Genomic DNA, 21,335 nt, shown 5'->3' on the forward strand with positions numbered 1-21,335 from the left:
ACTTGTAATCTTATTGGTTAATCATAGTTTTGTCCAATGTTGTACCTTCTTCGTGATTTTGTACCCACCTTGTGATTTTGCTCTATAAGACTTCCTCTACAAAGTGGACTCATTGGCAACTCACTAGGGCCCACTCCTGTTCCTCAGGAGCTATATCTCTCCTCCTCCATAAAGATTTCCTACTCTTTTTTGGGAGAGAAGGGCATACTGGGGATTGAACTTAGGACCTTGTGCTTGTCAATAAGGCATGGCCTACAACCCCAGCTCAAGATTTCCAACTCTGGGGCCAGGGGTTTAGCTCAGTGGTTCTGTCGCTTGCCTTGCAAGTGCAAGGACCCAAGTTCCATCCCTGGTACCAAAAAAATAAAAAAGATTTCCAACTCTCAACCTCCGTTGTTACTTAAAATTCATTGTTTAATTTTGGAGAACACAAACTTGGTGTATCTGAAATCTAACAGGTTGAGAGTTATGCTATTTCCCATATATCATTTAGAGTCCTATGTCACTGGGAAGGAAAGTCCAGCTCAGAGACCAGTTGGTCCTGGAAGGGGCAGTCTTCGAATTGGCAGGATGACAATGAAGTGCGTGAACCCTGACTGTGTGGGGACGTTCGTCTAGGCTCCTCTCACTCTACATCTCCCTGGAGCCTCAGAAATCTATAACACACACAGTATCCTCATCCACTGGTAGGAAACTGAGGCACAGGTGAGCAAGGCTGGTTCCGAGGTTGCCACACTGGTGCTGAAGTCTGGGGAAAGAAAGAAACAAAAGTCCTTCATAGAACTCACATTCTAGCCATAGGAGGCTCTGCAAGTGGGATTAATCAATAACTTACTTAGGAGGACTGTGGAAATTGCTCAGAACAAGGAGAGAGAGTATAAGGTTAAGGTAGAGCTGAAGCAGGGAATCTAGACCTCCTCCTTTGTTCTTGTTCTTAAGTCCTCCAGGGTGTCCAGTGCCCATGTGGAGCTATCCACACATGTGGCAGCCTAAGAAGGACATGACCTTAGTGCTGACATCCTGGGGTCTTGTTCTTGATCCACTGCTCTGAGCAATGATCTGAGGAAGCTGGAAATCTCTCTGAGCTTAGTTTCTTCTGCAGTAGGGTGAGACTTTGATGCACCCCAGTGCTGCTGTGGGGTGAAATGAGACAAAGATATCAATGGAACCACATCTGAGGCTACTAATGTTGCCCCAAGGTTTTTCCCCTAGCACCCACAGGAGCCCTGGATGAAAGTAAGGAAAGGAAGAGAGGAAGTGAGGGGCTAGGGAAGGGATTGGGGTGGTGGGAGACAGACAGAGGGAGAAGTGACCAGGCTCCTGCACCCATGCCCTCTCTGTCAGGCATGCAGCTCTCTCGCCCGGATCTCCATCAGCCTCCATGGGAAGGAGGGGCACAGGTGTGTGGCTCTGCCCTTGGCCCAGTAGCTCTGAGAGTGACCAGGCCTCAGCTCCTGGATCTGCTCCTGCCCCCAGATGGAGTCTCTGCACCTCCCACCCAAGGGCTCAGCAGCCTTTGAGACTGTGGGGTGAGCCAGGTGAGAGGGGGCTGAGGCCAGGGAGCTCCATGTTCAGGGTCAAGCACACTCACCTCTTTATTAACAGAGCCAAGGCCTCAGGGCCACCCCAGGGACTCAGCTCTGCAGATCCCAGCACCCAGCCACAGCTGATTCAGTCCAGGCCAGGTGCTGGGGCCTGCAGGACAGGTGGGGACCTTCTCATTCAGTCCCCAGCTGTCAGAGGCCACAGCACAGCTGCTCTCTCACTCAGTGAGCCCTGGCTTCTTCCTCTTGGGCCCTCAGAGCACTGGCAACAGCAGCGGTGCTGACCTGGTAAAGTGTCCACAGCTGAACTTCCAGGCTGCACCTCCAGCCTGCACCACCCAAGGACTCCAAAGCTCTGGATCCTCCTTCTGGGACTCAGCCCAGCAACAGTAGAGCTGCTGCTTCTCAAGGCATAGAAAGGATTCCAGGTCTTCCCTAGGGCAGTTCTCTGACACCCGCCTCTGCCAGGTCCCACTCTATCAGTTCTGAAATGGTAGCCCTGTGTGAGATTAGGACAATTCTGGTGACCACTGAAAATCAGAAAGTGTCCAGGATGCCACTGCCAATGCAGGGTGGAATGGGCTAAGGGTAGAAAAGGACAATTCTCCTGTATATCAGTCTCCTTGTTGTTACTATAACAAAATACCCAAGGCAACTAACTTTTAAAGACAATTTTAAAATTGTGGCTCTTGGTTCTTCTAGACGTTCTCTTCCAGGACCAGATGGCCCCATGGCCCCATCTTTCTGGCCTCTGGAAAGGGGGGTGCACCATGCTAGTGTCTAGTGAGGCAACTGACACCAGGAGCCAGGAGAAAAAGTGGAAGCGATGGGTGTCCCACAAGCCCCTTCCCCAGTGACCTAAAGACCTCCCTTCAGGCCCCACCCCCTAGACTGTCCACCTTCTTCCAAGAATGCCACCCTGGGGACCAAGCCTCTACATCACAAGCTTCTGGGGGATACTCATCCAAACCAGGTTCTGCACTAAAAGTAAGACTTGTGTTTCACGAAAAACCAATACAGTGAAGAAATAAGACTCACACTGGAAGAAGGTGTTTGCAACAGGTGAGGAGGAGTTAGTATCCAAAATACATAAGGTTAATGAAGCAATAAGGAAGCAATAAGCTTGCCCATCAGAGAAGGGCCACACCACACCATCAAACAGCTCCTCACAGGGGAGGAAAGAGGAAGGACTAAGGTGAGGACTAGTCCTCTCAGAAACTGGGAAGAGGTTAATTAAGGCCACAGTGAGACATCCAATCGCTAGGAGCAAATACAAAGCTATAACAATGACAGCCATGCAGGATGCAAAGTGGGAGATGCTGATGTGTTGTGGGAGGACCCTAGATTACATCTATCCTAAAGGACAACTATTAAAAATATCCCATTATTGCAGACAACTTCAAAAGAAAAAACCTACAAACCCAAGCTGGATACCACAGAGAAATACCGGGTTACATATAGTAAGGATCCATTTTGGTCCTGTTAGGAAAAGGTTTGCCATCATCTTCTGTGCATATAAAAACAAGGAAAATAAGAATTAAAAGAATCTTACCACAGAGATATATGTGCACCCGTGTTTATGGTGGCACAGTTGGTAATAGTGAAAGCTTGGAAACAGCCCAAGTGCCCAACAACCGGAAACAGGATAAAGAAGATGTGGTTTTTTAATACAATGGAGTACTACTCAGCCATAAAGAACGAGAAACTAGAGACGTTTACAGCTAAATGGATGCATCCTGAGGCCATACTCTTAAGTGAAATAAATAGGACACACATGTGTAAATACTGAATAGTTTCTCTAGTGTGAGAAACTGAGAGTGTAAATAAGGATACACACGGATGAAATGGCCTAATAACATATTTCTCGGATTGTATTTCCATCGCTTGTTATATGAATGTATCAAAATTTAAATTAGGGAGAAGTTTGGCTTATGTGGAGTCTGCTAACTAACTGGAGTTTTTTTCCAGATCATTATTTGTTCAATATTGGTTTGGGGGATCTTTCTGAAACAAATCACATCCTCTGGTGTCTTGTTGGTGTTTGAGATGCATTTTTAAGTTATATGGGAAAATGTTTAAGTGCTTTAAGTTTTATTTTGGTTGAGTTCTACTGTATTTGAGTATTATTGTAGTTTTTATCCCCTTGCATTGTTCTTCTCTGAATGGTTTTAATTTTTTGTATGTGTGTTTGTTTGATAATAAAGTTATTTTAAAAAATTTTTTTAAAAAAAGGAAAATAAAGCTGATCAAGTATATTTCCCTTCCCTTCCCAGTATGATGCTCCTCAGCCCTTTGAACGCACAGTCTGCAGAGTCCCCACACCATGTCCCCCACCTGCCAGCCCAAGTGCTAGCCTGCAGCGGGTCACAGAAGGCCAAGCCCAGCCTACTCCTCTGAGAACCAGGTCTGTCTTCTCCCTTGGAACCTGAGCTGACCCAGCATAGTAAAAGTGACACAGTGTGACTTCTGAGCTGATGTCATAAAAGGCTTCTGCATTATCACTGCAAATACCCTCTCATGAGGCTCTGAGGCACCATGAAAAACTATCACTTCCCCTCCCTGATGCCCACGCTCTGAGGAAGCCCGAGTCACCTGGAGAAGTCAGGTGTGGGATCTACATTAACAGCCCCAATGGAGCCCAAATTTGGGGTCCCCCATCCTGGCTGCCACACATCGGGGTGAGGAAGCCTCCAGAGAATTTCACACCCAGCCACCAAAGTCACACCTCTCACCAGCCTTCCCGTAACACCCTGTCACGGGGCCTCCCTGCTCTGCCCTCCTGATGTCTGTCCACGGAGCCTGAGGCACAATGAAACAGTTCTTGTTTCACGTCCCTGAGCTTGGGTGGTGTGTTAGAGATCAGGGATAAGGCACTGTCCCCCACTCACAGCACACGGCCTCGTCCAGCTCTGACACTGCCTGGCTGGCCACAGGATGCTCACAGTGGCCTCCCCACATCTCCCTTGCTGCCTCCAGTCCCTGGAACTCCCCACCCATGGTGACATCCTGATCTCAGCCAGAGCTGCTGTCCTCTCTCAACAGCACGCCTGGGTCCTTAGGTGGCCTCTTGAGGACCACACATGAGGGCTGGGAAGAGGGACAGGGAGGCCTCATCTCACACACCCTCCAGAGACCCTATGACCCCCACTTTGATGCTGTCAACATGCAGGTCCCTGGGCAGAGCTGCGGGTCACAAAGTCACCATGCCAACCATTCTGTCCGTCATAACCACAGGGTATTCTGCCCTGGGGTGGGGGGAGGGCCTTGGGGACAGTCCATGTCTGGACACCGAGGGAAGCAGTGTCCTCAGTCACTGTGCTCTCAGAGGGAACTGGTGTGGGCCCGCTGCACATTGGTGACAGGGCTCCAGGGGCCTTGGTCCCTGGGCACAGAGGAGGTGGCCACGCAGGAGGCCCGAGGTGGCTGGTGTTCGGCCTCCCTGGGCTCTGGACAGGGTCCCATGAGCAAGGAGGTCACAGAGACGGACAGCAAAATGGGGAGGCACAGCCCCTGTGTGCCCTGCTCTGTGCTCTTCCTCCTGCTCCTACTGCTGCTGCTCCTGCCCCTGCTCAGAGCAGGGAGGTCCCTAGGCCCCAATCCGTACTGCATCATGACCCATAATCCGGAAGCTAGGCGACACCGGGACCCCAGTCAGAAGAGTGTTTGTTGGGGCTCCTTCGACCTCTACTTCATCCTGAACATGTGAGTGTCCCCTAGGTCATCCTTCCACCTGACCCCAGGAAGCAGCGGTTCCCAGTCATTACAGGCAGGACAAGGCCTCATGGGACTCCAGCCTCTGCAAGAGGACAGCCAGAGCCCTTCGGGTTCTCTGGGAGAGACCACCTATGGCCTTGGGGTCGGGGGGGCGGCATCCCTGCCCAGTGGCCTCTCCTCTAAGCCTTGCTCTTCCTCCCACCCTGCAGACCTGGCACAGTCCCTCCACTTTCGGGGCAGCCAGGGGCTCATTTGGCCCTGGGGAAGCTGTGCTGTCCCTGGGGCTCCTGCTGGCTGTCAGAGAGGGAGGCAGGTGTGTCTTGGTCTTAGAGAGGTGGCCGGGTTCCATCCCAGCCCTCCTGCTGGCTGGGGCTGGGACCCAATGAGAGCCTGTGCAGCCCTCAGCAGGGGGACGCCCTCCCTGGTCCCCAGCCCTCCTCCCTCAGCCCTCTCCCTCTGGATGCACAGTAGCCCGGGGATCTCCCTGTGATGTCCTGTTGCAGGGTGAGCTCCTAGGTGGCCAAGGTGCCTGGAGGATGCTGGTGGTGACAAGACCCAGGCTTCCTGTTCTGGGCTCTTTCCACAGTCACAGGTGTGGCCCTCTCATCTCCTTCTTCTCTGTGGGCACTGAGGGTGGGGAACACAGGGCCTAGTCCCAGCTCCTGAGCCAAAACAGCCACCTAGGAGCCCCCTGCCCACCGTGGGAGAAGTCCCTCCTCCCTTCCAGCCCAGGGACTCTGAGATGCCCTGGGCAGGCAGTGCCCTCGGATCTTTAGCACAGCATGGGTGGTGGCTGCCTTTGGGCATCAGAGTTGGGGAGGATGGGTGCCCAGGGCGCTGACAGCCTAATCAGGCCAAGACCCCAAAGCTCCTCTCGGCCGCCACCCTGTTGCATGTGGGATGGATGAGGAGGGCTGTGGGCACAGGTGGGGATGTGGAATAGCATTAATTGGACACTTGCTGTGTGCCTACTGATGTGGACACTGTAGGCCTCCCAACAGCTTGAGGAAGTCAGTTCTGTGCCCTCAACTCAAAAAGGGTGAAGTTGAGGCTGAAAGAAGCTTCATGACTTGGGAAAGTTCAGTCAAAACTCTGCAGCAAACTATCAGAGGGTGGGAAAATTCTCCTTTCCTTTTTTCCTAAAGTCGAAGGAAGTGGGAGGACTAGACAGGCCCAAGGAGATGTGCTCCAGAGCTGAGGCTCCTCATTTCCCACCCCAGCCCCAGTCCACATGCCTCCTGCCTCTGCAAGAGGACAGGCAAGGCATCTTCAAGGCTAGGATGGGCCAAGTCCTTTGGCCACACTCGCCTGAGACTGGAACCTGAGCTGGGCTCTGAATTCTCTCTGAGGGAGGAAGGGGAGCAGCTCAGCCCCCGTGCCCAGGCTGAGCTCCTGGATGGAGGCTTGTCTGCTGGGTGCCTCCCCTCCCGCCCTAGACCTGCCACTTGCCATTCCCACCTACTGGCTGCTGCAGCTAGGGTGAAAGAAGGCACCCTTTGCACCTGTTTCCCATCTCAGTCAGGAGGGCCTGGCACAGACCATCAGCCCCGGGGACTATAGTACTCCTGGCCCTCATGGAAGGGGAGCTCATTGCTCCGTTAGCAGTTGTGGGACAGCAATGTGTCCCCCAGAGATGCCAAGTGCAGTGAATAATGCACGGGGTGTGGAGAAAGACTGAGTTCAGATCTAGGTTGGGCATGGAGACTGTCAGGGTTTTCTTAATGTGTGAGAGACTCGGTTTCCTCTCCTGTAAAAGGGAATGAGCTGATGTGAGTGTTCCCTGGATGGAGGCACACAGCAGAGGGCCTGGGAGACACATGCTCAGAGAAATCATCCTGATACGTTTCGAATCATCTAGGCCTTCATTTCCTCCTAGTGTCCACACTGATTTAGACATAGCCCAGTGGAGGCAGTAGATGGGACAGAAAGAGGTGGCTCTTGGTGTGCTACAGTCACCACACGTTTGTGTGACCTTCAGGGGGTCCCATTTGTGGGCACCATCATCTCTGGAGGGGAGAAGGTGGTCTCCTGGCAGGTGTCTTTCACTCACAAGGCACAATTCTCCTCTGCCCCATGATGCTTCACTGGCAGAGCTGTGGGGACTCAGAGACCTTTGCCATGGACATAGGGCAGATGTGACTGATTCCCACTGGACAGGAGTCACGAGACCCCAGCCTCCTCCTGCTCCTCACTCTCCATCTGGGGACAGAGTGGGACACAATGGAGCAGGATGCTGGAGTGGGGATGGGAAGAGCCTGCAGCCATCCCTGCTGGTCCACAGTGTGGGCACCAGGGAAGCAGTGGCCAGCCTGTTCCCTTTTCCCAGCAGTGCCTGCTGGAAAAGGCCCCTTGGGCCTGCAGGGGCTGGACTACAGGCTGGTGACAAAGCTGAGCAGGTTCTTCACCCCAAGGGCAGCTCTAACACTTGGTACTCAGGAGTCCAGCAGGGGAACCACAAGCCATGTCTGGTCACCTCTGGACCTGGTGATGGCTCTCAAAGGCTTCCCATGGCTGTGATGCCAAGGTCTCTACACACCCACAGGGAGCTGGGAAGGTCACACCAAGGCCAGTGGAGACCCAGAGAGCCCAAGAATCAGAGGTGCTCAAGGACCTCTCCAGTCACATCCTCTTCCTCCACTTCCTGTCCCCGCAGCCCTCAGCTAGTGTGACCAGCATCTCTTTTCCTAGAGGTTCCTCAATCCCAGGAGATGGCCTGCTTGGCCAGCCTCTGCCCACTGGTGGTCCTGATGACAGTCACCTCCAGGATAACCTGCTGTTGTCCGAGGCATTGGGATGGGAGCCAGTGTTAAGGATCCTGCAGAAAGATGACGGAGAAAGAAGCTGCTCTGGGTGATGAAGGCATCTCATGCCCTAATTTGTGTCTCCTTTGTCATCAGGTCTGACAGTGTGGACGACAACTGGATTCACCTTCATTCATTTGTGGCAGATTTGGTGCCAAGATTTAAAAAGTACGCTTCTCCATGGTGCAGGCTGCCTGAGCATTGATTAGACTTGGTGGGGTCCCTTGGGTGGGGACACAGAGCCCAGCGTGACCAGGAAGGAAAGGGGACAGAGTGCACTGCTCCTCTGGGTCTCAGCTGTGTGCCTGTCCTGCCTCAGAGCCTGGGCACCTGCAGGGACACTGTCTGCCCTCCAGACCCCCAGGCTGGGAAGGAAGTCAGGACAGCAACTCAGTAGCTGACACCTGGACACAGGGTGCTCAGGGCCAAAGGAAAGGGACAGAGAGTGTGCCAGGAAGGTTAGAGGGGACAGCAAGGATTCCTAGAGGGAAGTGGTCCTGGGCAGCTTCCCAGAGGAGGTGGGAAGTGAACTTGACCTTGAAGGCTGGAGAAAAGTCAGGGCCACAGTAACCCTCAGGGTGCCCTCTAGTGGGGGGTCTGTTTAGGCTGAGGAGTGTGGGTAACTCAGGGGAGGGCTGGAGACAAATCCTCACAAGTAGCTTGGGGCCAATGCCCCCAGGATTGACTGTGCCAGGCCAAGGAGGGGCTTGAATTCTTCCTCTGAGCCATAGAGAGCCATGGAAGGTTCATGGGCAGGGGAGTGATGTGCTCCAAGAAAAACCCTGGCAACTGTGGGTGAATAGAGCCAGGAAGAAGAACAGGAGCAGTGGTCAGCTCAGCCAGGGAGGCTGCAGCCACCTTGCAAGGGTCAGAGGTCCTGGACCAAGGGCAGTGGTCAGCGACAGGAAGGGAAGGCCTTGTGAATGGTGCCCATAGGGAGTGGGACTTCCTGAGCTGGGAGGAAGGAGGGTTTGGGAAGAGGAAAAAAGGCTAGAGATACAAAAGTAGCAGCAGCAGAGAGACAGATGGGAGGGAGGCCTCATGAAGGAGTGCAGAGGGTCTGTCCTCTTTAGTGTGTTTGTGTGTGTGTGTGACTGGTGTGCGCATGAGTGTGTGAGACTGGATGTGTGTGTGATGTGAGTGCCCGTGAGTGTGTGAGCTTGTGTGGATGAGTGTGTATGTATTTGTGGGCACACCTAGGGGTCTATCGTGTGCTTGCTTGTGTGTTGGAGTGCTGGAGCAGAGGTGTGGTTGTGAGGCCACCCTGACCCTCCCTGGGGCCCACGTCCCCATAGGCTGCAGCACCTCTCGCTGAGGTTCTCTGAGCCCAGGGCGGAGAGGGGTGCGCACAGAGACTGCCCCTCATCCCAGGCAGTCTCCTGGGGTCAAATGCATGGGTTTCTTACTGCCCTGATTCCTTCCAGCCCCGACCTGCGCATGTCCTTCATTGTCGTCTCCAGAGATGCCGAAGTCATCGTGCCTCTCACTGCAGACAGGTAGGTGACCTGAGGAGGGCTGGGGACCAGGCCACAGGAACTTCAGGGAACTGAGGGCTCCACTGCCGGCTCTGTGGGGCCTCATCCATGCATGGGATGGGCTGGTTGGGATCCCTAGGGATCCACATTGGCCTCCAGCCTGATGCCCAGCCCCTCACAGTCCTGCTGTACTGGTACCCACAGACCCTGCCATCCCGAAGTCCACATGTCTGCCCAGACTCCAACAGACCTGAGTTCTTTCCTGGGCTGGCTGTGGGGACCTGCGGGATCCAGGGGGCTGGCGGAGCAGATGAGACTCCTATAAGCACCTTGGCCTGTGTGGGGCCTACTGTGACAGGTCACCCTCTGCCCAGGGCCAGTGGGGCACAGAGAGGGCTGGGGAAGGGCTGGGGACTTTTTGCAGGGCAGCATTGCCCCCCAGTAGGCCTCAACAGGGAGACCTGAGAAACCAACATCAGGGGGAGGTGGCTCAATGTGCCCAGAGATGCAGAGACCCAGGAGGATGCTGGAGAGCTGCTGATCAGCTGTAGGGTGAGGGATAGCAATGGATTCAAACCCTGAGAGGGAGGAGTACAGAGGAGAGGTGGGCACTCTTAGCCTGGAGTTGTGGGGCCCTGGGGAGAAGCCAGAGGAAGACAGTGAAGGACAAGCCAGCACTCAGGGAAGGGAGGGACAGGAAGCCCTGGGGCCTGAGGACAGTGACACTGGACATCAGGATCTTTTGACCCAGGGACAATAGAAAAGAGACTGGGTCAACATTGGCAGTGCACACACTGTGCACAGGCAAAGCTTTAAGGGCACATGGAGTATGGGGTGGAGACATTCAGCCTAATTGAGGCTTTGGCCAAAGGAAGCCAGCAATTGATTGAGGACCAGGGTGTGCTCAGAGAGCAAAGGAGCAGCAGGTTTGTGTTGATTTGCAGGGGTTGGCTGAAGTGCAGGGATTCCCATGCTGGGTGCTCAGTTCCAAACAATGTTTCTTCTTGTGACTAACATGGATCACTTTATGGTCATGGTGAACTCATCATCGAGGCTGTTGAATGTTCATGTACCTGGTGCCATCATCCTGCACAAATCGTTCTGGCCTCATACTTGGGGGGCTCATGGGTGGTCAACTGACTCAGGAACTCCTGAGTTACTCTTATAGCTGGTGTCATCATCTTGTATAGTATGATAGGGCTGAAGGACATTCAGTGTTGGAGCTGCTGAGAGTCCAAGGATGGATTGAAAGCACCAGCTCCAAGGGACAACAAGCTGAGTTAACCCTGTAGCATAGTCTTGGACAGGATATTTCTTAAATGGTCAACATGTCCCTGTACAGAGCTGGGTAGAGTCTGGCTCTAGGGCTGTGGCAGAAAAAGGGACAGAAAACATGAACATGCACTATGTCAAGCATTTTGTCCCATTGCAGTTACCCATCAGACATCTGTGGACTTGTCTTATTCAGCTAGACACAATACCCAACACCCACTACTTCAAGGAGGAGAGGCTAAGTTAGCTCATGTTTTAAGGAGATTCAATCCATGATGGGCTGGCTGCATGCCAGGAACAGCATGGTAGAAGGGTGTGTTAGAACAAAGCTGCTTAATTCATGGCAGCCATGAGACAGAGCAGGAGAATAGCGCCAGACAGGAAGCAGCCAGAAACCATATATAGGACTCAAGGTCACACCTCCGTGACCGTGACCCACCCAGACACACCCAGAAAGGTGCTCCACCAATCCCACAGGCAGATGCCAAGCAAATGAAGCAGACACTCAGCTAACCATCACAAGGCTCAAGAGAAGAATCAGTGGTTCTCAGCTAAAGTGCCTTTGAGTCCCTGTGAAGTAACCCAGGAAATTGTTGTCAGACCCATGCATCAAAGGTGCTGATTGTGGGAAGCTATTAATGTATTGCCCAGCTGTGTGACATCCAAAATTAGTGATTATAAGTTAACTAAGAGCAAGTGAAGCTAGAGGGATGATTTAGCAGTTTCCCTTTTTGGGAACAATTTCTCAATTCATGCCAACTTTCTGCTTTTGTGGTTTTATCAGGATCTGTTGTGGTTTCTGATGGATCTGCTGGAACGTGCCATGCTACCAGGGTGTATACTGTGCTCAGGAGCTAAATGTGTCATCCCATCCTTCTGTTCCAACACCATCCCCCATGGTGGCCCATAACTGTCTGAGGCAGGGCCACTCCCTCCTGCCCCGGGTCCAGCTGACAGGAAGAGCAGAGAGCGGTTGGCTCCATGGACACACGAGAGGCCTGGTGCAGGGTGTGGGAGAGACTTGAATGGCCACAATGGGTGGGGAAGTGGAGCATGAGAAGGAGCTGGCAGAATTCTTGAGGGGCAGTGGGACTGTGCTGGGCACAGGGCAGGGGCTGGGCTGGGCAGAACTTGGTTGAGCCTCCGCTGGGTAGGGCTGGCTGTGTCTTCACCCCTCGTGGACAGGACCAGGCAGTGATGGGTCTAGGGCCCTCAGAGCTTGGCCCACAGCAGTGTCTCTGCCCCAGGAAGAAGCTGCCCTTGAGGTCTTCACTCTAGGTGGCCTTGCTGTGCAGGCTCAGCCCTGTCACAGCCAATCAGCCTGAACACAGTCTTCCTTTTCTGTCCCAGTGCTGCCACCAGAGCTGGTGCTGCCTGCCCTAATCAAGCCTGTCTCTAACAGCCCCTGACAGCCTGGTCCCAGAAGCCTGAGCATAGGGCTTGACTGCCTTAGCTGCCTGTGGCCATGTCCCCACCTCAGGCCTTTAGTGTCAGGAACACTGAAGTCCTGGGCCCACACTGCTCATGAAGCAGCCTGGCTCCTTCCTTTGGTGGCTAAGGAGGGGCAGGTCAGGGTCTGTGCAGTGGGGACAGAGCAGGGCAGGCTGAGCTAGTGATCCATGTGACCCAGCCTTCTCTGCTGGAGAGCAGGCCTCAGCCAGGGTATCCTTGGCTTCTGGTCAGCACCAGGCATGAGGGTCTCCCTGGATCCCCGGACTCAAACTGCATATCCCTGGGCACCACACTCACCAGGAAGTCCTCACGGGGCTCATGGGATGTCTCCAAGAGTGGGGTGCCTGAGACAGGGTGAGCTCAGAGAAAATCAGGCGTTCCCATGAGACCGGCTGTTAGCCACTGCACCTGCCAAAGGGCTAAGCAGGCTGGGGACAGAGAAGGAAACAGACCTCCAGGAAATGATCCAGTTCAGTACAGGGGACAGAGCCACCCATCCTGATGGTCAATGGACAAGGCTGTGGGACAGCTCCGGGTGTGTTGTAACAACAAACCTCTTTCTTGATTTTTTTTCAGAGACAAAATCGACAGTGGTCTTAACAGACTCCAATCGGTGCTGCCTGGAGACTACACATACATGCAGAAAGGGTTCGAAAAGGTAGAGAAGGCTGGAACCCAGGGGCAAAACCACCTAACAGCGTAGAATGTGACCATGTCTGTCCAGTGCTTTCCCCAACCCATGTCCATTCCCTTGCAGGCAAACAAGCAGATCATGAGATCACACTTTGGAGGTGAGTGGCCTGCACCCCCTCAGGCAGCTGGGTGCACAGCTGGTGGCTCTCAGGGAGGTCTGTGTACAGTCTCCAGGCTCCTCCCAGCCCCAAATCTGGGAACTCTGTGTTAGCTTCTCATTGCTATGACAAAATAGCTGAGAAAATCAACTTAAGAGTAGAAAAGGTTTATTTTGGCTCACAATTTCCTAGGCTTCAGTCCATGGTCAGCTGCCTCCATTGTTTCTGGGCTGTGGTGAGGCAGAACACCATAGTGGGCAGTGTGTGGTGGAGCAAAGCTGCTCATGTCAAGATGGACAGGAGAAGGAAAGAACAAGAAGGAGCCAGGGACAAGGTTCATCCTTCAAGGACTCACCCTATTACCAACTTCCACCAGTGAGGTCCCGCCCCATAAAGTTTCCCGCAGTTCCCAACAGCAGCAGCAGCTCTGGACCAAACCTTCAACACATAAGATTCTGGGAAACATCAAGTTTCCAAAATAGAATACACTTGTCCAAGACCAGCCCTTCTGGTGGGCAGAACGCCTGCCTCGGCATGGTTCTCACAGGACAGGAGGCCCCATGGGTCTACCCAGGGCACTTGGTCACTCTGAGCTCCTGGTCCCTCACTGGGCTCTGCATGCAGAAGGAGAAAGCCCAGATCCTGAGCAGCCTGAGGACCAGCATGAGGCGCCCACCTTGTCCCCAGGGCCAGACCTTCCTCCCCTTCTCCATTCCCATCTTCCGTGGCCCACTTGCTCCTGGACCTGCACCTCCCACCACACAAATGTCTGTGTGGCCCGGGACACATATCCCTCTGCACTGTGGGCTGGCAGCTCTGGGCAAGAGTGGTGGGGCCCAGTGGGGACAGCGCTGGGGAAGAATGGGGTCCCCTGTCCAGGACCCTGCATGAGAGTGCTGAGCAGCTGGGCCGCTGTCCCAAGCAGAAGCCCACAGACTGTGCCCAAAATAGGCACCGGCACCACCCCTCCCTGGGTTGCTCTGCAGGAGGGGCTGCTGCTTCCTGTGCCCGGGAATGGGCTGAGACTGGTGGGCACATGGCTGGGCTGTCCTCAGGGAGGAGGGTGTGCAGTCTGGGGGACAGCAGGGCTAGGGTCAGGAAAGATCCTGAACCCCTCTCTTCTCATATGTAAAATGGCCCTGGGCGAGGCCCCCTTCTCACTCTGGAGTCTCTGGGTGGCAGGTTCTGTGGTCTGGCCACCTGTCCCAGGAGCCCTAAGTATGAGGAGCACCCACCTGCCTTCGTGGGCAGTGCTGGGTCCTGACAGTCTGCCGTGGTCCTGGGTCCCCTGCCGGTCACTCCTGAGCCTCGCTCACCTGGCCCCTACTTCTTGCTTCCTACACAGGTGAGAAAGTTGCCAGTGTGATTATCATGCTGACCAGTGGGAGGCTGAGGAAAGACTCATTTGAAGAGACAAAGGAGGAGGTGAGCCCAGGTGTGGTCACCAGCACTTTGCCCCACCCATTTCGGTGCATTATCCTAAATGTCTCCTTTCTTGTAGGCGGACAAGTCCCGGCACTTGGGGGCCATTGTTTACACTGTGGGTGTGCTAGACTACGACAAAGACCAGGTACTTCAGACCAGGTGCCCACCAAGGGGCTTGAGTACACGGGGCCTCACAGGGCAGGTAGAGACCTTCCCCCTCCCCGAACCTGGCCTGACACAGGAGCCAGTCTGTCTCTGAGAGTATGACTCTCCACTGCCCCCAAGCCCTGAGGGCAAGGCACTGTGTCCTTGTCCTGGGTCTGGAGACCTGGTGCATCCTTGAGGCCCTGCCTGGGCATCAAGCTGATTCTTCCCCACATAGATGGTGGCACTCGCAGACACCCCAGGACACATGTTCGCAGTGGACAGTGGCTTCGAGGGTCTGCTGTACATCGTGGACTGGGTGAGCAGGGTGGGGGTACCTGGGCACAGTGGGGGCATCACTCCAAGGTCCAAGTGTCACACTCCCGTCCTCCTTCTGCCCTGTTACCAGCTTGTCTCCAAGTCCTGTCTTGAGGTGACGTCGGTGGAGCCGTCCAACTTGTGTGTGGGAGGTAAGGGCTGTGGGCTTGGGAACCAGCAGACAGCTCAATCCGTCATTGCAGGTATTTGTGTGTGTGTGTGTGTGTGTGTGTGTGTGTGAACAGGTGATTGTGGTGCCATGTGTTTTTGTGTGGGTGCTTTGTGTATACTTTTTGTGCTTTTGTTTGGGTAGCCTGTGGCCCTTCTTTGGTGTGTGATGTGTGTATGTATTGTTTGTGGGTGGTTCATGAGCAGGGGTTTGTGGCATATGTATTAGAATGTGTATATGAAATGCATGTAGGGGGTTTGTGTTGTTTGTGTGTCTAGGTGACATATTAATAACATTTGTTTGTGGTATACTAGGGAAGAAGGTGATGGGGATGTGTGTAGATGTGGTATGAGTTTGTGGTATGAGTGTGGAGAAAGTGTCAGGTTGTGTAGCAAGTGCCCTATATGTACTGGTGTAATATGTGTTGGAGGAGTCTGTGTGCTGGGTTTGCAATGTGTGGTGTGTGTCTCCATAGTGTGTGTGCCATGGGATGTGAGGAAATGGATGGTGTGGGACTGTTGTGCTTGTGTGTGATGTGTGTGGTGTGGGAGATGAGTGTGTGTGATGTGTGCGGAGTGCACTTGGTGTTGTTGGTATGTGTGATGTGTGTGTTGTATGTGTGATGTGTGCGTGAGTGTATTTGTGATGTGTGTGGTATATGTGCAGTGTGTGCAGCATGTGTGATGTATGTGAAGTGTGTGAGGTTTATGGAGGCAGTGGCACACATGGTTATGGTCAGAGGCTGTCTGGTCTGTTTATGTTGTGGCTGTGATGTGTTGTGTGGGGTATGTGGGAGGGAATGAAGTGTGTCTGTATGGAATGATATGCTTTTGTGATGTGTGGTGTATCTCTGAGTTTATGTGTGGTACACGATGTGTGTGGTACGTGCGTATATGATTGGTGGTGTGTATGGTGTTTAGTGAGTACGAGAGTGCTGAGTTTCCAGAATGTGTATGTCATGTGAGGTGGCTGTATATGAATCATGTGGTGTTTTGTGGAGGGTGTGGGGCGTGACTATTTGTGAGTGGTTATGAGGTATGGAACGTGTGTATGGTATTGTGACATGTGTGTTTGTGGTGTGCGGTGCTTCTACAGGGAGTGTGATATTGGAGTGTATTTCTGGTTTGTAGGTACATAAGGTATGAGCATATGCATATATGTGCAGTGTGTGTTATGTTTGGTGTGTGTGGGTATGTTTGTCAAAGTATGTTGTGTATGAATGCAGTGTGTATGTTGGAATGTGAAGTATGTGGAAAGTATGGTGTGAGTATAGCATTGTGTTCTTATGCTGTGCACATTGTGTGTTTGTAGTATGTGTGTGGGTTGTTGTACCTATGTTGGGAGCACGGTATTTGGGTGCATGGTGCATCTGCATGGTGGTTGTGTAGTGTTCATGGTGTGGTGTGATTGTGCATGGAGCAGACAGTACACGGATGGGTATGTTTGTCTTCCTGAGGGCATGGTATGCATCTCATGTGTGGTGTAAGTGGATGTTTAGCCTGACTGTGCACTGGGTTTGTACACTTGTGTGTCTGGTGACAGTGTAGGTATATGTGTACAGTCACTGTTCAAACTTATCACAACACAAAGTTTAATTGTGAATGTAGGAAAAGTTTGTTTTAGAAATGCTGAAGGACACCCAGCAATGGGACAGAGCAGTGTTTAAACAGGCCAACACAGACACGGCAGCTAGTGCTCAGCAAGAAGGGATGGGCAGATACGGGGTTTGAAATAGAAACAGTTTCCACATCCCCAAATGGAGACAGACGCAAGGTGTCACCACATGGGATGAAACAAAAGCATTGTACAAATTCAGCATCCATCCCTGGGCTGGAGAGAGGAGGAAACCTCCACACTTGACCTAGTTTCCATAGACAGCCAGGTGCACCTCGAGCCCATGGGGAAATAGCAGTGCCTGTCCCCAAGGCTGGAAGTGGCATGGATGCCCCCAGTCCAGCCCAGATCCCTGCCTTGGTGCACTGAGGATGCTCCTAAGTGGTCCAGAGGGAGGCCACCTGTCTTTGTCATGGGCACTATGTATGCAGCCATCATCCCCATGTGGCTGGCTTCTGACACCCAGGTGGAGGGGACAGGGAGGGTCAGGCTCTTCCTCCCACAAGTGGCATGTTGGCCGCTGCAGCTGCTGGGTCCTGGCTTCTGTGTCCCTTGTGGGAGGCACCATGACTGCAGGCTGTGGGGAGACAGAACTGTGCCCACTTTGAGCTCTGCCACCCATGGCCCAGGGGAGATAAAGGTGCCAAACACCTGGGCTGCAGTGTGGTCTTCGATGGATAGAAATAACACTGTGGGGACATTGGGGGACAGAGAGTGTGATGGCATAGCATCAGGACGTGGATAGGAGCTGAGGATGGCACCTGGTCCTGACCTCTCCACCCTGGACCTCTGCTCTGCACCCGAGCCCCTCTGATGCTGGGCAGGGTGGGGGCTGCAGTGCTGGGTGGAGGTGGGTCAGGGACCTCACCCCAGGGTCTCTCCTCCTTCTGGTGTGAAGCACCTCAGCAGATCAGCTGCCCTGACACACAGGCCCTGACGTCTGGGCAGCCAGAGAAACCCCAGGTGAGGACAGGAGCTGCCACTGCTTCCTCCCAGCCACAGAGCTGAGGTGATAGGTGCCTCCAGACACCAGCTCCACTGCTGACCTGTTACACTCCTGGGTGTCCTGAGCAGAGCTGCCATACACATAGTGACTCAGGGGCAAGCTGAGGCAGGAGCCTGGGCCCCAGGTGACACAGAATGGCCTGGGTGCTCAGGTCGGCGTGGAGAGCCAGTCCATGTGCAGGGACTGGGGGACAGGGCTGTTGCAGCCCAGGGTCCTGGGCTGGGTGACCTGGGGCCACACCAGGGCCATGGTGACAGGAAGGATACAGGCCTGGGCCAGGAGCTGCTGTCAGGCCAAGTAGCTGGAAACTGCAACTGGAAGACCCACAGGAACCCAGCCTGGGTGCTGCAGAGCTGCCCAGCTGCCCTCTCTTGTCCCCTGTGGCTTAGGCTAAGGGGCAGGGAGGGCCATGCTGGTAGAGTGAGGGGCTTTTGGGTCCACAGGGCAGTGGGCTGTGTTCCTTGTGGGTCAGGAAGAGGCTAGGTGTGGAGGTGTTGACCTCCATGAGCCCCCCTCCTGGTAGGACAGGGGCCTCTGGTGCTCCCATCCTGGCCCTGCTCCTGGGGTCTTCAATGGGAACCATGGGAATTCAGGGTGGAGGCCCCAGCTGAGGTGGTCCCTGGAAGCTGGGTGCCTGTCATGGTGCTGTGGTCTGGATGGTGGGAGGAGGAGGGCTCCCACATTTTCAAGGCTGGTTCTGCTGCATCTGGTCTGGGGGTTACAGATGCTCACATACAGCTGCCACCTCTTGGAACCCTGAGAGTCCCCCTGGGGGTGACTGCTGTGAACCCAGAGCCCCACTCCCACACTCCCAGTTTGAATGTATCCTTGCAGAGCCCTACACGGTGGTCATCAGAGGACAAGGTTTTCATAATGCAAAAGGCCCAGACCAGGTTATTTGCAGATTCAAGTTCGGTGACACCATCTTTGGTAAGTGGCTCCTGGTTGCCTCTAGGTCACATGTTTCCCTCAGGACATCCTTCCCCTCAGTACTGGAAGCCTCCAGCCAGGGCTGACCTTTCCCAGAGGATGCCATGAGGTTAGGGGACAGGGGGAGCAGGGGACCCTTCCTCCTCTGCAAAGTGGGTATTGGTAAACCCCAGCACCCCAGGAGCGGGTTGGAGTAGGTCTCGCCCTCGGCAGGCTGGTGTGAGCCTGGGCTGGCCTCACAGCAGCATCTGTCTCACCTGGTCCTCCACACCCTTCCCTGAGAGCTGGAACCCCAGGCAGGAGTCTGCTACAGGGAGAACACTGCAGCCCTGGGCTCTGAGCCTGGCCAGGTGCACAGAGAAGCTGCTGGGAAACCATCCACTCCAGCTTGCAGAGGGGACACTGGACCTGGAAGCTCCAGGCCAGAGAGTGGGCATCCCGAGCATCCCAGGCATGCAAGCACAGCTCCATGGGAGGAGGACTGGGCTCCAGACTGGGAGGTTTCCACTCCTACACGTTATGGAATGGTTGTCAGGCTCTGGAGGAAGAGAGGGAAGGAGGGAAGGAGTGAGGGAGGGAGGGAAAGAAGGAAAGAAAGGAGGAAGGAAGGAAACAGTGAAATCATCAAACATCCCCGTTTCCTCCACAGGCTGCCCCAGCTCAGTAATGACCCCACCTGGTCCCTATGGTCAAATCCCAGGGTCACCCTTGGTCATTTCAGCCCACCCCACACCCAGTCCCCCAGCTAGTCCCACAATACTGCCGTCCACACGGTGCCCAGGATCTGTGCACCCACAAGGATTCACTGCACCAGGAGCAAAACCCAGTCCTCCACTTGACACCCACCACTGGGCTCCCGTCCTTCCCTCCTCCACAAGCCCCTCAGTTCCTGCCACAGGCCTTGGCACCTGCCACTCACACAGCCCAGCCTCTGCTCCCATGCGTCACTCCCAGCTGCTGCTGCTCTGGTTGGGCTCAGCTGAAACCTGCTGCTCAGGCAGAGCTGACTTGACAGACCAGGCCCCTGCCTGCAAGGGGAACAAGACTTGCATGGAACTGGAAGCCTGGTGCCTGCTCTCTGGGGTGCCTACCCATGTCCTCTGGGTTCCTACCACCTGCACCACAGAGCATTGTGATCCAGTTCCAGGGCTGGCACCATTTCAGTGCCGATATTTCAGTGTCTCTCAAAGAGCAACTGCATCTCCAAAGGCGATACAGGTGGCCTGGACCCCCCAGCACCATGCGCCTGCCTTTTGGGCTGCTCGCTTTGCAGTGTTTCCTCTGTCCCCTTCATCCCTGACACTGAGCCCGGGAAGTTGGAACCTTCGCTGCCTTCCCCTGTCACACACCAGCACTGCTCAGAGCCCAGGAGAGAAGGAGCTGAGCAGGGGTCTTAGAAGGGAAGGAGGGCAGGAGGTGCTGGACTGGGCTCAGTGGTGGCTCTGCTGGCCCAGGGCAGGTGGAGGGCATGGGGGAAAGACAGGTGCACAGACACCTGGGTGCCATTGTTTTTTAGAAAGAAAACCCACCAGTGTGGAAGAAGCTTCCATAACCTGTCCTGGGCCGAGGATAGATGAGCCTGGATGGTAAGTGCCGTGGTTCTGGGTCCTAGAGGTGGGGACAATGTGGCCTGTTTGCCACCGTCTCCTGTCCTGGGGTCAGCCTGCTCTGGGCTGAGGCGCCCTCCCCACCTGCCCTTGGGGGTGACCTTCAAGGTGCCCAGGGACGCACAGAGGCCCAGGCACTGCTGAGGGCAGGTGCAGGAGAGGCTGGGCCAGGCATGGCTGCCTTTCCTCCGGGTCACCTTTCCCGGCCAGGACCACACAGCGCGTGATAGAAGTGTGACGGTGATGCTGTTCAGACCTCCCTGGTCCCTCAGCCATGGGGAGGATGGCACCATCCGCCGTGAGGGCCACTCACTGCCTGAGCTGCAGCCCTTGCTGAGGCTGGCATTGCAGTGACTGGAAGGAGAATTCAGGACCCACCTGCCCTCCCTCTGGGAGCTCCAGATGCTGGGACTCTAGAGAGGGTGGCTCTGGGCTTCAGCACCCCGGCTGGTGCTCACCATCTGCCGCAACTCTGTGCACAGGAAGCTCTCTGTTGACCTCAGCCTGAACAATGGCACCAGCTTCATTGGGGACAAATTCAAAATCACCAGCACCAACTGTGTGAACCCCACGGTAGGACTGCACTCCCTGACTCTGGTGAGCCCTGAAGTGGACACAATCCACCTGGGGAAGTCAAGGCAGGGGGTCTCAGCAATACAGACAGCAACTGAGCACACAGACCCTGGGCCCCACCTGGGTTCTCCCTCGGCCACTCGGGGAGGAGGAAGCTTCTGCCTGGAGCCTATCCAAAGGTCCAAGGCACCCAGCCCTGGCACATGGGTGTCATAGGCACAGGAATCTGGAGTCCCACCAGCTGGGGTAGGAGTTTGTGTCACTGAATCAGTGCCCCAGATACAGTGATGGCCCAAAGCCACTCAGGAGCCCAGGCTGAAGCCTGCATGGTGACAGCCCTGTCATCTGCAGTGTACTCTGCCCCTTCCTGCCCTCCTCCTGCCTCAGCTCCCATTAGCCCCCTGCCTGCTCTGTCGCCCACAGAGCTTTCCTCCCTCTTGGGCTTGGGGATGCTGTCCAGGTGTGTCAGCTCAGCACAGTCAGACACCCTGGGAGGGAAG

At 54.6% G+C, this 21,335-nt stretch overlaps 1 protein-coding gene and 1 long non-coding RNA gene across 3 annotated transcripts in view; one reads left to right on the forward strand and one right to left on the reverse strand.

The window, feature by feature from the left end:
- Positions 1 to 364: 364 nt before the first annotated feature.
- On the reverse strand, positions 365 to 4,692 carry LOC147828276 (uncharacterized). Its single transcript, XR_015451065.1, has 3 exons — positions 1,830 to 4,692; positions 836 to 1,133; positions 365 to 748 (listed from the first exon to the last, which is right to left on the reverse strand). It is a non-coding gene; the product is annotated as an uncharacterized LOC147828276 (long non-coding RNA).
- A 109-nt stretch (positions 4,693 to 4,801) lies between these two features.
- LOC147828277 (anthrax toxin receptor-like) overlaps positions 4,802 to 21,335 on the forward strand; it is a 28,626-nt gene continuing 12,092 nt past the window's right edge. Inside the window, exons 1-12 of one of the 2 annotated variants that reach the window (XM_087210625.1) lie at positions 4,802 to 5,246; positions 8,156 to 8,227; positions 9,484 to 9,555; positions 12,835 to 12,916; positions 13,016 to 13,049; positions 14,395 to 14,474; positions 14,551 to 14,619; positions 14,857 to 14,937; positions 15,028 to 15,088; positions 18,560 to 18,655; positions 20,172 to 20,241; positions 20,745 to 20,859. In XM_087210625.1, coding sequence (XP_087066751.1) covers positions 4,822 to 5,246; positions 8,156 to 8,227; positions 9,484 to 9,555; positions 12,835 to 12,916; positions 13,016 to 13,049; positions 14,395 to 14,474; positions 14,551 to 14,619; positions 14,857 to 14,937; positions 15,028 to 15,088; positions 18,560 to 18,655; positions 20,172 to 20,241; positions 20,745 to 20,859 — 1,257 coding nt within the window. In that variant the 5' untranslated portion in view covers positions 4,802 to 4,821. The remainder of the gene's footprint in view (positions 5,247 to 8,155; positions 8,228 to 9,483; positions 9,556 to 12,834; positions 12,917 to 13,015; positions 13,050 to 14,394; positions 14,475 to 14,550; positions 14,620 to 14,856; positions 14,938 to 15,027; positions 15,089 to 18,559; positions 18,656 to 20,171; positions 20,242 to 20,744; positions 20,860 to 21,335) is intronic. The other variant, XM_087210626.1, reaches the window with a different exon arrangement.

Source organism: Heterocephalus glaber, unplaced genomic scaffold, assembly GCF_053883595.1.
Source record: "Heterocephalus glaber isolate CG9 unplaced genomic scaffold, H.glaber_assembly_v1.0 deba00001150, whole genome shotgun sequence".
NCBI classification, from domain to species: Eukaryota; Metazoa; Chordata; class Mammalia; order Rodentia; family Bathyergidae; genus Heterocephalus; species Heterocephalus glaber.